The 16,211-nt window shown below is 38.1% G+C and overlaps 3 protein-coding genes across 11 annotated transcripts in view; 2 read left to right on the forward strand and 1 right to left on the reverse strand.

Annotated features, from left to right (window-relative positions):
- Positions 1–16,211, reverse strand: part of prdm6 (PR domain containing 6) — a 127,150-nt gene that overhangs the window by 55,487 nt on the left and 55,452 nt on the right. The gene's annotated exons all lie outside the window — the stretch shown is intronic.
- On the forward strand, positions 1,516–6,450 carry LOC137169806 (GTPase IMAP family member 8-like). The gene has a single exon (XM_067573185.1). The coding sequence runs from the start codon at positions 3,229–3,231 to the stop codon at positions 5,989–5,991; it is 2,763 nt and encodes a 920-aa protein (XP_067429286.1). The 5' UTR covers positions 1,516–3,228; the 3' UTR covers positions 5,992–6,450.
- LOC137169802 (GTPase IMAP family member 4-like) lies at positions 13,253–15,071 on the forward strand. The gene has a single exon (XM_067573172.1). It carries the CDS (start codon positions 13,343–13,345, stop codon positions 14,996–14,998), a length of 1,656 nt encoding a protein of 551 aa, XP_067429273.1. The 5' UTR covers positions 13,253–13,342; the 3' UTR covers positions 14,999–15,071.

The raw sequence follows: 16,211 nt of genomic DNA on the forward strand, positions 1-16,211 counted from the left end.
ATGAACATCTTTGTCCCTACAGGTGTCCCAACTGTTGATGCTATCATAATATACAAACACCTCTTAAATTTAGTGAACTTTCACTTTGTTTAGGTGTTTTGTGTGTGCTTCTTGTAGCAAAACTGCTCTCAATATCACTCAACCCGTTAGCATCATTTGCACCATCTTTTTTGGTCTAATTTTTAATTTGTTTTGCTTCCAAATTTCCCATCATTCCCCAGCCCAAACCCATCACAGTTGACTCCAATCATACTAGGTCTCTGCAAGGTAGCAGATCTATTGTTCTATCTATAACAAGTTTCAACTGAACCTGAAAAATGTTAAGTCATGAGCAGTTAATAAGTCGGCCAAAGGCTTGCAGGGCTGTTCACATTGCTGTCATACTTGTGCAATGACAGCAAGGAAAATGAATCCATTGTATGTCCACACCGGGTTGTTTCATTGTTGATAGTCTTGAGTTGATTCTACTTCGGAGCTTGATTTGAAGAGTTAACTTCATGTGGTGAGTAGACTAAACACTAAATTCAGCAAATAAGGAACAGAAAAGTAGGAGGAAACAGTAGTTTAATGATAATCCACCAGTGTCGAACGTTCAGGCCTGGTGATTTCAGTTTGTAGTTATCAGACTCTCAGACTACAGTACAGGACTTCAACCAAAATGATATAACTGCAGCTTTTTCTTTGTGGATTCATAATTCATTTCAAATGTTTACTGTTATGTTTACTGAAAGTTATTCAAACCTGTGGAAAAAATATATTTTAGTATATTTAGTATTTTGAAGGCAATTTAATATATAGTTCATGTAGTAAAATGTGTTTAACTGAGGCCACTTAAATTCATCTTTGTGTATTTAAGGTTATATGTCCAGTATTCTTTTATGGTTACTTTTGGCTACTGAAATGGTACACATTTTTTATATTATCAATCTATGCTATTAAATATATTTGTATGAAGGTTTTATATTAGAACACTCATTGAACAGCCCATATATCAGACTCCTGCACAGTGTAAAACTATGAATTCACTCAGCAACATGGCTGGATGCCAAACACTCATTATTAAGGGAAAAATATATAATTCACTATCTTACATGTAACAGTGTTAAAGGTTTTATCAGGCAATATTTTGGATATTTCTAACACTCAAATGACTCTGTAGGTTGTTTGTCTTGTTATTAGTCTGTGAATTATCCAGAGTAACCACGACATTGTTTCTGGAAAGTACCGAGCTTGAATTATTGTATTTATTTCCTTTACCTCTTGTTTCTTTCTTGTATGCTGTAGCTGTCCATCTTGTCATTGATCACCATTATATATTGTACTCTATGTGAGAACTTTTTCTAATGTTGATGGGCATGTGCAATTGATGGATGAACATATTTGTTGTTTTTTTTTACTGTTGTTTTGCTGTGATTTTATACTGCAGATACTGAAATGTCCAAAGTAAAATTTCCACTGAGACAATTAAGTCCATCTTATCTAATATTAAATTATTTTAACCAAACAGGTGTCACCTTCAGCTTCTTAAGTGGAATTTCTCTCAGATGAGATGGCACAATCAGCATCCGGTAAGTCCAGTAAGACTTCATTCATTCATTCAAGTCTTCATTGAAACTCAGAACAGAAATGAAGTCACAGGCAGCGGGCCAAAACCAATATCAAAGTTACAGGCTGAGAGAGTAGGAAATTGTGGTCACTCACATTTTAGTTAAAATCTATATGTAGAATTTTAATGTGATTATAGCATCTCTCAAATGATTGAAATTATAATGGCAAAAGTTTTTGCTTGTATAAAAATGAAACAATCCCACTCAAAACTGTGCAGTCTATGTGCGTCTTTGTGCCAAATTATCTTAGTGTCGCTGTGTTGAATGTGTGGGTGGGAAAAAGGGTGTAGCAGCGTATACTGCTGTCTACCACAATGTCATTCTTTATACTAACACCACATGGCTCCAAAGGAAGGAAGATTGAAATTCTTTTTGTCATGTATGTTTTGTTTTATTATGTTAGTCAAACAGTGTTTGCCTTGAAAAACTCAGGAGGAATCTGATATTAATGTGAATCGATTCCAATCTGGTGGGTTTCAGTGTTGTACAAAGACACTGTCACTGAACATAACCCTGAGTTTTGAAGAATCCTCCGTTATTTTCCGTCTGTCAAGTGCATTGGTACACACATACCACTTTTAACACTGTTTAACATACAAAGCAACAAGGCAATATAGCCAGCTTTTATTGGCTGAACGTAGCAATTCAAAAAGTTGAGAAGAAGATTTAGAAGAAATGGCCAAATAAACAGACCGCTAGTGATTTGGACCAATTGTTGCATTTCGTGTCATCATGATTCACTAAGGATTCAGGTACATTCAGGTTGATGAACAAAAATGATGCCATAGACCAAACACAACAATTCCAAAACAACTCCCAAATGAGGTTTTGATTCAGTTAGTCAGAAGAATACAAGTTGATGTTCAGACAGCAGAGATGCACATAATCTACCTCAAACATAAAAATGGGCATTTTGGAAATGAAACTATATTTTCATGTTAATGGATTTATTTTAACATCATTATTGACTGATTTTATTTGGTGCTAATGTTGAGCTGAAAGTTTATTTAATAAAGGCTGATAAATGGAACAAGTACAGTATGTTCTTTTTTATATAACTTTGAGCCCATGGTCCTAATGTTCAGAAAAAACACTGAAACATTAGCACTAAAATATAGTTGTTTATGTGATATGCAGTATGCCTTTTATCAATGAAAGTTATTACATGATGACTCTTCATTGGTAGTAGTTTTTTTTTAAAAATTGCATTATTTTCCTTTGCTTGCAATTTTTCCCAATTCCCACAATTCTAAAGCAATAAGAGCACATAAAACATTGCAAATTGTAATGCAATTTTTGAGAAAAGCTGTTCCAAAATCAAACATTTTTGGCTGCAATACTCACAAAAAAACTGCAAAATCTTAGACGGACTGAAAAGCACCTTTTGCATGATGGGAAGAATCTTTTCTGTAAACCCCTTTTTAAAGAATCATGAATGAATGATCGCTATTACTGGAGGGCAATGACAATATCTTCATGGAATTATGGTCATCTTTAATGCTTTTGTTCTTTTTGTTTCCCAGCATCTGAACTCAGGATTGTGATCTTTGGAAAAAGTCCCAACGAAAAGACAACACTATGTAACCTCCTCACAGGAAAACAAGATGTCCCTTATCCAAAAATGTCCAAGCAATGTGAACATATCATCGGAGAGTGGAAGAGAAAACCATTCACAATAGTGAAAACAGCAGATGTCTTCAGTATGCCTGTGGATAAAGTGAGACATGAGATGAAGAAGTGTGTTGCTCTTTGTCCCCCAGGACCAAATGTTCTGCTGCTTTCTGTGAGGCCTTCTGATTTCACCAAACAGGACATAAAAACACTGAAGTTCATCCTAAGTTTGTTTGGCCAAGATGCTTTTAAATACTCAATGGTCATCACTACACAAAATGACAGGGGATTTAATTTCTCAGTGAACCAAGTCATCCAAGAGTGCAGTCAAAGGCAGCACAGCATCAATTTTGGTGAAACAGAACTTCATGAATATGATCATTTAGAATTGATGAAGAAGATGGAGAACATAGTGAGTGAAAACAGGGGACGATATCTCATCTTTACAGAAGAGACTGATCTCATGGTAGCACCTGAATGTGCAAAATCCCCTCTAAACCTGGTTTTGTGTGGGAGATCTGGAGCATGGAAGAAGTCGGCAGCTAACGCCATTCTGGGACAAAGAAAGTTTAGTCCACCTGCTGACTCAGAGTGTGTTAAACATCAGGGAGAGGTGTGTGGACGTCGGGTTACCCTGGTGGAGCTGCCTGGCTTGGATGGAAAACCTCAGGAGGCAGCAAATAAGGAATCACTCAGGTCCATTTCCCTCTGTGATCCTGAGGGTGTCCATGCCTTCGTCCTGGTACTTCCTTTGGACCCCCTCACCGATGAAGACAAGAGAGAGTTAAAGACCATCCAGAACATATTCAGCTCTCGAGCCAATGACTTCACCATGATTCTGTTCACTGTGAAGTCAAATCCTAACTTTCCAGCAAATATGAGGTTTCTGCAGGAAAACAGAGACATCCAGGAGCTCTGTCGGAGCTGTGGTGAACGCTATGTTGTTTTCAACATCAACAACAAGCAGCAAGTCTCTGAGGTGTTGGATACTGTGGAAAAGATGAGAGTTGTGGGATCCAGAGGCTTCACAAAGGAAATGACTGCCAAGCCTCGGTTGAATCGGTCAACAATACATGCATCTTTCATAGAAAAATCAGGTTATGACTATCAGAGCAGAGAGCGTCTGAGGCGGCCTGGTCTCAGGATGGTGCAGAGAAGGGAGCGTCTCAGGATGGCGCTGATTGGGAAGACTGGCAGCGGGAAGAGCGCCACTGCAAACACCATTTTGGGGGAAGAATGCTTTCATTCTAAAGCCAGCATGATGTCAGTGACCAAGCTTTGCAAAAAAGAGGAAAGAGAGATTCATGGCCAGCCTGTTGCTGTGGTCGACACCCCCGGCTTGTTTGACACAACTCTGTCCAATGATGAAGTTCAACAGGAGCTTGTGAAATGTGTCAGCATGTTGGCTCCAGGGCCTCATGTCTTCTTACTGGTGCTGCAGATCGGTCGCTTTACAAAAGACGAAAAAGAGACCGTGGAGCTGATCAAGAAGTTTTTTGGCAAGAAGTCACAAGACTTCATCATCATCATATTCACCAGAGGAGATGATCTTAAAAACCAAACAATTGAGAGTTACATAGAAGAAGACAGTGAAGACTTTGTCAAAAAACTGACAACTGAATGTGGAGGAAGATACCAGGTCTTCAATAACAATGATCAAAAGAATCGTCCTCAAGTTAAGCAGCTGCTGACCAAGGTGGAGTCAATGGTGAGGAAAAATGGTGGTGGCTACTATACCTCAGAGATGTTCCAAGAAGCTGAGGCAGCCATACAAAAGGAAATGAAAAGGATAATGAAAGACAAAGAAGAAGAGATGCAGAGACAGAAGAGGGACCTCGAAAGAAAACATGAAGAAGAAATGCAAGTGAAGAAAAATAAATTGGCAGAGCTAATACCCAAATTTGAACAAGAAATAGCAATGGGAGCCAAACTAGTCAAAGACAAGGAGGAACACATCAGGAAGGAGCAGGAGAAGAGGAAGAGGGAAAGAGCAAAGAGGGAAGAAGAGGAAAGGAACATGAAAAGGCACGAGGAATTCAAACGACACGAGTGGGAACAAAAAGTTGAAACTCTGGAGAAAAAACTAAAATATGGATCCAAAACAAATGAAGTAACAGGCAGAATGTTTTTAATACGGAGTAGAGAGGAGATGAGAAAAGAACGAGAGGCCTGGGAGCAGGAAAGAAGGGAATGGTGGGAGAAACGTTATCGAGAAGAAGAACAAAGACGAGAGGAAGAGCAAACACGACTTAGAAAGCTCAGAGAAGAATACGAGCAGGAAATAGAAAAACATGAAAACAGAAGAAAAGAAGAAGAACGAATGAGAAGAGAACTAGAAGCAAGAGAATGGAAAGAAGTACAAGAAAATCTTATGAAGAAACTGGAGGAAATGAGGAGGAAGAACGAAGAGGAGGCCAGAAGGCAAGCTGAAGAATGCAATGAATTCAAACACAGATATACCAAGGATGCATCAGCTGAGATAGAAAGGTATGGAAAAGAAATGAAGGCCATGAAGGAGAAGCAACAACAACAAGATGCCTTCATGATAAGACAGCTGAGCAGAAACAAAGCGTATCAGGTAGACTTTGATAAATTAAAGAATAGACAAGAACAAGACATTAATGAGCTGAAATCAGCACTTTGTTTCCATGACAAAGAAAACCTGGAGAGAGAAATCAATCAGCTAAAGAAAATACACGAGGAGGAAATACAACACTGGATACAGGAACATGTGAAAAAAGCCACCGAAGAAAAGGCGTGTAACATTTTATGAGATGTGTCCTTATTTCTAACAGCTGCAAAACTCAGAGACTCTAGTTTTGAAGGCTCAAGTGAAATTTAATGAGTGTTTTCTATTTAACTGGTGTCATTCAGATAACAATACTTTATGTGACCAATGCCTGACATAAATAACTACATAAAACAAAGTCTGATCATTTCAAGTGCAAATGTTAAAAGTTCTCCTAGAAGCCAGGGCACAGAAATTTCTATCAGTCCATTAATTTGAACTTCATGTTCTTCAGCTGGTAATGTCAGTACATCTGTGTCACAGACAGCAGGTTAATACACAATAATAATCTAATCAGCTGCAGTCAAATTGAACCTTTCATCTGACATTTACCTATTTAACTTTCTAAGAGATATTACAGCAATTATTAAATGTAAACTAGTGAAACCTGATGACATAAACTAAATAATGAACACATATAAAGATCATCAAATTAATCACATATTTAATTTTGTTTTACAAGAAATTTATATTTTCTCATTTACATAATAACAGCATCCAGGTTTGTACACAGTAAATCTTTTTCAGTTGTCTTTATAATGACAGAAGATTAATTCTTTGTTTTATTTAGAATGTTTCTCCTCTGCACAATCTGCAGACATACTGTGTTGTTTACTGTAAAAACGTTTATTAAAAAATGTGTAATGATAAATAAAGTGTTTCAACTGTTACGTTTTGGTAACTGATTATTTTGCTAATCATTTTAAGTCTTTTTTTTTTAAATGCCCAAATTCTCTTCTTCTATCTTCTTAAATGTGAATATTTTCTGGTTTATTTTAGTCTTTTATGATAGTAAACACAATATATTTTGGTTGTGGACTGTTGGTTGGGACAAAAGAAGACATTGGAGGTTGCACATTGGGCTTTGGGAAACAGTGATTGACTTTTTTAGCCATTTTCCGATACTTTATAGACTCAACAACTAATCAATTAATCGAGAAAATAATCAACGGATTAATCGATAATGAAAATAATTATTGGTTGCAGCCCTAAATGACTTGAATGCAGTTTGCACTTCACAGTATCTCAGTGCCCTCAGAAATACAGTGAACTCGAGAAGAAAATAAAAATACTTCTAATCAACCACTCCAGATCTGATGCTTTCTAACATCTCCCAACACAAGCCAACAGGGATGTAGAAAACAGAGACTCTAGTCCTGGACCTCATGTGATCATGCTGGTTCTACATCCTGAAGACTTCACTCATGTACACAAACTGAGACTCTGCAGAGTCCTAGAAAACCTCAGTAATCAATCATTTGGTCACTCACCGGTACTGATATCAACACTTAAGACATGTGAGCATGTGTATGAGTCTCTTTACTCTGTGCCTCATATGGGAACAGGCAATCATTAAGATCTTTCTTTAAATGTGCAATACACACTGTTTATATTCAAAAGCCTCAGAAATGACAACAGAGTTGAATCAACACCTTCAGACACTGTCAACAAAAACTGAACATTAAAGGTTTTCTAAATGCAGAATTGATTAAAGAGCTGTTGGATTGGACTGCATCAGGTTTAGCTATGTAGGTGTACATAATAAAGTAGTAAAAACATGTGTGAATCATCAATGTCCTCCAATGTGTTGTACTGAATTTGCTAGACAAAACTGTAAAATAATTTTCAAATTTTATGATTTCAATATTACACATTTCTTATTATAAGTACGGCAGGTCATGAATAGTTATTTAGTGTTATTCATGAATGTGGCAGACTCTCTGTGCATTTGTATTTTTATTTTAAGTGTCCTGTTGTCACTTCTTAACATCTGTGCTGCCACTGTTAGGACTTATTTACTGTGGTATGCAAGTGTCATATCACATCATCATGGTTCATCATCTTTATTTCTGACTGCATCCTGCTGTGGACAAGTTTTACTGGTTTCCTTCTTTACCTACAACACTGAGTGTGCTTCCTGTTGTTGTTGTTGTTGTTGTTGTTGTTGTTGTTGTAGCTTAGTTACACCAAACCTTTTGTCTTGTGATTGTGGTTTCTATTGTCTATTCAAGATCAGTCCAAAACAGATTATTTGTGTGCATGTACACCATGTAGATGTGTTTAAGTGTGTGTGTGTAATACTTGTGAAGACCAATTTGAGTTTTAGACTGAGGGTATGAGGACATTTGGCTGGTACTCACTTTCTGAAACACCTTCAAAGTGCTGTTTGAGGGTTAAGAATGAGTTTTAGAGTTAAGTTCACAATTTTACTTATTTACAGCTAGAGAGCTAAAGTCCATCAGCAGTCCCTGGGCAAGCACATTTACAAAATAATTAGAGTATCAGATGTTACAAATCATACAGGGGTATAGTGAATAAACATTAAAACATACAAATCTAAAAGCAATATCCATTTAAAATGTTACTTCAAACAAATACAGGACAAGGTTAAAGTTCAGTTTAGGGTTAGGCATCTGTTGTTGTGGTTAAGGTTAAAGTAATGAGGGAATGCATTAAATCAACAAGTGTATCCTTGTGCATGTTTGGTTGCATACAGCACATAGTGAGGAGAGAGATAGAAAGAGAATACTTGTGTTTGTGCTTGTCTGTAACATAACAAAAGATGAATGCTTTGATAAAACTGGTAACTGAAATAAACTATTTACTACTATCAAGGTACACAAAGAGGGAGAAAGATAGACAAGAGAAAGTAAAGATGCAGATAGCAAAAAAGATCTATGTCTATAGAAAGAGGGCATGCCTGCCACCTGTCACTTTGAACTGAGTTTCTGAAGGATTCAAGGACCTTTATTGTCATCTCACCACAGTTACATTTATACTTTTTCAGTAAATGCTACCTATGAAGAAATAAATTGTGTTTCCAGGGCTTGGTGAAAAGGTAGCATAAATACAACATGTTTTAAACTCAAGAATAATTTAAAATTAAGGTTTGAAAAAATAGAAAAAAAAATATTAAAAAATAGAGAATGTAAAGAATCTAGTGTGTAAGGTTGAATTTGTACAGGCATTAAAAAACTGTAGCAGCCAAAACTAAAACCAGTCAGCTGATCAGTTGTCGTGCTTCTAGTACAACACTGTCACAGTTGACCTCAGACATTTGATCATATTTTATCCTTAAGAATGGTAAGACATTGATTAGTCAGTCAGCCATGCCTGTGTGATTGTTGTCATATCAGTACAGAGCCCTGCCCTCTAATTCTGATTAGAAGGTTGTCTTATAAGTGAGCTGAGCCAGTGCTTTCATTCATGAGCTTTGATGAAGCGCGACGCCATAAGGATTTCACCTGGTGAATAAATTCAACAAATCTATAAAAGTAAGTGAATATATATATGTATATCTTAGGAAAATGATTACAGCCTTTAATTGTTTACAAGTGTTGTGGTGTGTAGTTTTCAGATGTTCAGAATCACAGTTTGTAGTTGTTAAAAGTTAAACACACAATAACTGTTGATATTGTTTGTTTATGATATAAAAAAGTCAAACAACCATTTCATCGCTGCATGTTTAAGTAAATCAAGATGAAATAGAGAAAAACTACAGCCTTCAAGAAATATGATTTTATTTTTAAAGGGTGGCCTTAACTCCGAGAATTATATTCAGACACTTGTTCATATTTTATTAAAGTGCTAAAATTAAGTCATTTAGGTTTGTGTAGGTTATACTTAATGCTTACTTCTGTTCAAATTGTACTTTTAATCTTTTACTTTTGGCAAGCAGAATACCACACACATTTTGTATTATAAAGTAATGCTACACATAAACTACACATATATTCTAGTATACTTCTCACATAGAAGCTCCAGCAAAGTCATGAGAGAACAGTTGTTATAACTACACAACAGTGTTGCAGGACTATGATTAAATTCACTCAGCAACACCTGAATGGCTGCATAACATTTGTTATTACAGGAAGACGTCATTAACTACATAAAACACTAAACATGAAAACATCATCACGGGTGTTTTCAATCACTGCGGCTGATTAGATCTCCACTCAAATTGCAGGTGGGTGGAGCAATGCCGGGAATAACATGATAGGAATGATAAAGGTTTAATTCCCACGCTAACAGGTGGAACAAAGCCAACAGGAGAATGAGGAAGATGCTAACCACATACAGTCTGTACACACCCACACAGTGCTGGGAAGAGGTTTGATCAGGCGAAATAAGTGATGCCACCTGTGAGGGTTCACTGTAGGTAGGCAGGGCCTCTAAAGGACTCTAATATAGAAAGGTTGCTAGTCCAATCCCACAATCAGCAACTTTAGTCTGCATTCTTTGTAGCTTTCAGCTCATTGTTGTAGAAAAAGAATAGAAAACTGAGGACAGCCACTCCTGCTGCACAAGTTCACACAAGCTGATGGTACAAAATACAACATTTATCAGCTGGTGAACAGTAACCAGGGGTAATCTACTGGTGAATACTGGTTGTGATATTTGTGTCATTCAGTGCCAGTGTTCCAACAACAGTGTTAAAAGTGTGCAATACAATGACTGTTTTTTAGTCATTGTATTAGTTTTTTAGTGTCATTTCTGTTACAGAATGGAAACAAACATTTCACTAGATATTGATCCAGTCATTTTTAATTAACAGTTTCTGTCACCTTAAATTTGAGGAATACTGATATAATCTACAAAATACATCTGAATCAAAGATAAACCTGTGATACTGATGTGTAAAAATTAAGAAAAATGATTTATTCATCAATAATAAGTGATAAAGATAGCTTTGCTCATCTCCATGAATTAATCAATACTAGTAAATATCAGATGATTTCATGTGCTTGATTGTTTTGGGAGAAAACTATTAATATTATTTCAGTTTAACCCATCTGTGAATAATACAGTTATATAGAACAATCCCAATCTTTGTATTAACAAAGAAACATTTATATGGCTGAACAGTATCTAGTACTTAGGCTAATTAATTAATTACACAGTGGGTCTTAAAGCCTTGACTTAATGCAGTTATTTATGCAGAACATTGTCCATGGCGACATCTGAATTATCCAGAGTAACTGTGTTTATTTGAGGAAAATACAGTAATTATGATAACATACTGAAACACAGAAGTCTAACATATCATTTTGCACTGTTTTTCTTTCAACAGACAAGTAATTTCTCCAGTGGTACTCTTGCAAGTTTCCACTGATATGAAATTATGGCAGGAGCAGCATCTGCAGGACGTGGTGAGTCTAGTAGCCGCACATTCAGAACAAAAACAGCATTTCGATCTCTTAATGCAGCCCCTTGCATTAAAATAAGTCATTTTTTTTTACACATTATTCCATAGATCTGTGTTGTCATATGATGTTAATACAAGTGACTTTTCCAACAATATACATATTTTGAGTAAAAACTAACTTTTCTGCTCAGAATTAGCTTACTTCTGTCTGCTCTACTAGGTAAGACTCTGAGGTCTATTTCATATCAGCTGCCGCCAGGTATAAATATCAGAGCACTGGATAACTGTAGCCTCAGTGTGTGCCTCTCACACAGAGATGCTGGTAGCATTAGGAAGTCTGACACGACAGCAGCGAGGCGACGTCGTGCTACTCAGAGAACAACTGTGGTTATGCCAATAACTCAGATTTATTCCTTCTCTGTGGCAGTAAACACAACACATGGTCCCGCCAATAACCTACTGTGCTATATTCAGAGCTTTACAAGACATTCAGGGCTGACAACAGTAATGTTAATGTGATAAACAGCAGGGCTACGGCTAAGTACACTCTCCCACAGACACACACACATAGGAGAGCCTCTTCTAGTAGAGCCGCTAGCTCAGCTACAACACACATAACACAGAGACTTTTACAAAGTGGCCATGAATGTGCTTCTAGTGACGGTCAAAGCTCCAGCAGACTCTGTGTTTCCAGTGCAGACACAGAGAGTCTGACAACAGCTGCTCATGGCTGGTTAGTTCTGACTACCAGCTCTACATCACTGTTCATCCTACACTGAGCAGTGGTCAGCCGGTGTCCCCCCGACCTATCACGTCACACATCACATAGCCACGCCTCCTACAGTCGTTGACCTGTGCGGTCCTCTGCTGCATTTTTTAAAGTATGTTGGGATGGAGGGAGCTAGCAGAATTTGAGTGTGTATTTACTTCTTAAGAACTCAATGGCAGAAATACAGACATAAATGACAACCAATGTTATAAAGACAATGAACTCACTGCTATTATAGCAATATGTATTAATGATGTTGTCTTTGTTTTTCTACAGCATCTGCACTCAGGATTGTGATGTTTGGGAAGAGTGAGAAAGAAAAGACAACACTAAGCAACTTCATCATAGGGAAGATGGACTTTTCTTATCTGAATACTTCCAGGAAATCTATCGCCCATGGCGAGTGGAGGAAAATGCCCGTAACAGTAGTGAAAACAGCAGACGTCTTCAATCTGCCTGTGGCTAGAGTGAGACATGAGATCAGGAAGTGTGTTGCTCTTTGCCCCCCAGGACCAAATGTTCTCCTGCTGTTAGTGAGGCCTTCTGATTTCACTGAGGAGGACAGAAACACACTGAATGTAATCCTGAGTTTGTTTGGTCAAGATGCTTTTAAATACTCAATGGTCATCACACCACAAAATGACAGGAGATTCAATTCTTCGGTAAACAAACTCATCCAAGAGTGCAGTCGAAGGCAGCACAGCATCAATTTTGATAAAAAAGATTTTATTGGCTGTGATCCTCGAGAACTGATGGACAAAATGGAGAAGATAGTGAGTGACAACAGGGGAGGACATCTAAACTGTACTGAAGTGGCTGAACTCATGTGCAATGTGTCAGAGACACCTGCATGTGCAAAACCAGAACCCAAACCTCCTCTGAACCTGGTACTGTGTGGGAGTTTTGGAGCTGGAAAGACGTCGGCAGTGGACGCCATTCTAGGAGAGAGAAAATTTGGTCCACCGGCCAACTCAGAGTGTGTTAAACATCAGGGAGAGGTGTGTGGACGTCAGGTTTCCCTGGTGGAGCTGCCTGCCTTGTATGGAAAACGTCAGGAGGCAGTGATGGAAGAATCATTCAGGTGTATCTCCCTCTGTGATCCTAAGGGCGTCCATGCCTTCATCCTGGTTTTACCTTTGGATTCCCTCACTGATACAGACAAGGGAGAGTTAGAGACCATCCAGAACACATTCAGCTCTCGAGTCAATGACTTCACCATGATTCTGTTCACCGTGGCATCAGATCCTACAGTTTCAGATGTTGTTGACTTTGTAAGGAGGAACAGAGATGTCCAGGAGCTCATTTAGAGCTTTGGAGGAAGATATGTTGTCTTCGATGTCAGAGACAAGCATCAGGTCTCTGAGGTGTTGGATACTGCGGAAAAGATAAGAGCTGTGGGGTCCAGGAGCTTCACAAAGGACATGATGGCCAGGCGTCGGCTGAATAACGTTGCAAGACATGTGTCCAAACTGGAGATGGCAGGTTACAAAAAAACAAGACCAGACCGTCTCAGGATGGTGCTGATTGGGAAGACTGGTGGCGGGAAGAGCGCCACTGCAAACACCATTTTGGGGGAAGAATGCTTTCATTCTAAAGCCAGCATGAAGTCAGTGACCAAGCTTTGCAAAAAAGAGGAAGGAGAGATTGACGGCTGGCCTGTTGCTGTGGTCGACACCCCCGGCTTGTTTGACACAACTCTGTCCAATGATGAAGTTCAACAGGAGCTTGTGAAATGTGTCAGCATGTTGGCTCCAGGGCCTCATGTCTTCTTACTGGTGCTGCAGATCGGTCGCTTTACAAAAGACGAAAAAGAGACCGTGGAGCTGATCAAGAGGTTTTTTGGCAAGAAGTCACAAGACTTCATCATCATCATATTCACCAGAGGAGATGATCTTAAAAACCAAACAATTGAGAGTTACATAGAAGAAGACAGTGAAGACTTTGTCAAAAAACTGACAACTGAATGTGGAGGAAGATACCAGGTCTTCAATAACAATGATCAAAAGAATCGTGCTCAAGTCAAGCAGCTGCTGACAAAGGTGGAGTCACTGGTGAGGAAAAATGGTGGTGGCTACTATACCTCAGAGATGTTCCAAGAAGCTGAGGCAGCCATACAAAAGGAAATGGAGAGGATACTGAGAGACAAAGAAGAAGAGATACAGAGACAGAAGAGGGACCTTGAAAGAAAACATGAAGAAGAAATGCAAATGAAGAAGAAGAAAATTGAACAAGAAAGAGCAGAGAGAGACAAAGCACTCAAGCAAAAGGAGGAACGCATCAATAAAGAGCAAGAGAGGAAGAAAAGAGGAGAGGAAAAAAGAGCAGAGGAGCAAAGGGAGAGGAAAAAGCAGGAACAAATTCAGCGACAACAGTGGGAACAAAAATGTTTATCTTTAGAGAAAAAAATTAAATCTGAATCAGAAAACAAGACAACTGCAGACAGGAAGTTGATGCAGAACAGAGAAGAAATACAGAAGGAACAAGAGGCTTGGGAAAAGGAACAAAAAGAATGGTGGGAGAAACGATTTCTAGAAGATCAACAGAGAAAAGAGTATGAGCAAACACGACTGAACAAGCTAAGAGAAGAATATGAGCAAGAAAGAAGGGAATACGAACACAGAAGAAGAGAAGAAGACCGACTCAGAAGAGAACAGGAGGAAAAAGAATGGAAAGAATTACAAGACAACTTTCAGACGAAAGTAGAGGAAATGAAGAAGAAACATGAAGAAGAGGCAAGAAAGCAGGCAGAAGACCTCAATGAATTCAGACATAAATACACGACAGACTTTGCAGCTCTGTTGGAGAAGCGCAACAAGGAAATGGACGATATGAAGCAAAAGCAACAACAAAACAAGGATTTCATGATACAACAGCTGATCAGGAACAAAGCATATCAGAAAGACTTTGACAGATTGAAGAAAAAACAAGAGCAAGAAATGAATACCTTGAGTGCTGAACTTCATACTCAACAGAAAGATATTGATAACCTAAAGAAAGTGCATGAGGAAGAAATAAATGACTGGATACAGGAACATGTGAAGAAAGTCAGAAAAGACAAGGCCTGCAGCATCTTATGAGATGTTTTCTGACAACAGCAGCGAAGTTTTAGATATAAAACTGTGGTAGCTCTTTGTTTTATGTTTGAGAAGCGTAGTCTAAGTTATGTTTTACAGCTGTAATGTCTCTGGAGCAGGAGTGTGTTCATATTTGGTTTGACACAGTATGGTTTGAAGGTGGAGGTGTATTATATTTGCTCTTTTGCTCTCATCATATTGCGCTCCTGTTTGTTATGTTTGTAGTGTCTTGTGAGCCCATGTGTTCTGGGAACCTTTTGGTGCATGACACTTTGGAAAATAAATTACTTCTTATCTTATTTGTGGAGCTGGATCAGGTGTCATGACTAAGGCAGATTTTCAGTCATGTGATAATAAGTAAAGAGACATTTGATATCAAGGATGTTTGTCATGACATGACTTTAGTTTGGTCAGAGGATCTTAATCTGACTTACACTGGCAGCAACCAAGATCACGTTACACACTCCAAAACCTAGTTGAGGAGGGCGCTTGAGGAAATCTCCATCAGGCACCACAGAGATAAACAAGTACACAATGCACGCAACAGGGAAAAATTGGAAAAAATGTACCATTAGCACATAATATCAGAAATACAAGCAGATACTCCAGCAAGAGACAGCCACTATAAGTCATCTCTCTGATTGTATTCTACCTGCCACTGGGCAGGTAGAATACAGTCATCTAGTCTGAGCTTGTGAAGCAGAAGAGACTGTCATGAAATTGACAAAAGAGTATGACAAAAAGATAATGAATCTGAAGAAAGACCACCTCAAGAAAATGAATGATCTGAAGTAAGAACATGATTAGGATATAAAGGGAAGAGAAAAGAAGCACAAAGAAAGAATAAAAAGTCTGATGGAAGACCACATCCAATACAAAAACTATCTGAAACAAGAGTATGATAAAAAAAATTATGAAACTGGAGGAGGATCACATCAAGGAAATAATGGATCTGAAGCAAGATCATGATGGTAAACTAACATATCTACAGCAAAAAGAAAATGACAGAATAGCAGATCTGAAGCAAGAGCACCTCAAGCAAATAAAAGATCTGAAACAAGATGATGAGGACAAAATGGAGGATCTGATACAGCACCTTCATAACAATATAACAAGACTAAATCAGGACCATGATGAAAAAATAACTCACAATCAAGAACATTAAGATATAACAAAGGATATGAAACAAAAACACAACAAGAGGACGTATTGCAAT

Source organism: Thunnus thynnus, chromosome 2, assembly GCF_963924715.1.
Source record: "Thunnus thynnus chromosome 2, fThuThy2.1, whole genome shotgun sequence".
Taxonomy (NCBI): Eukaryota; Metazoa; Chordata; class Actinopteri; order Scombriformes; family Scombridae; genus Thunnus; species Thunnus thynnus.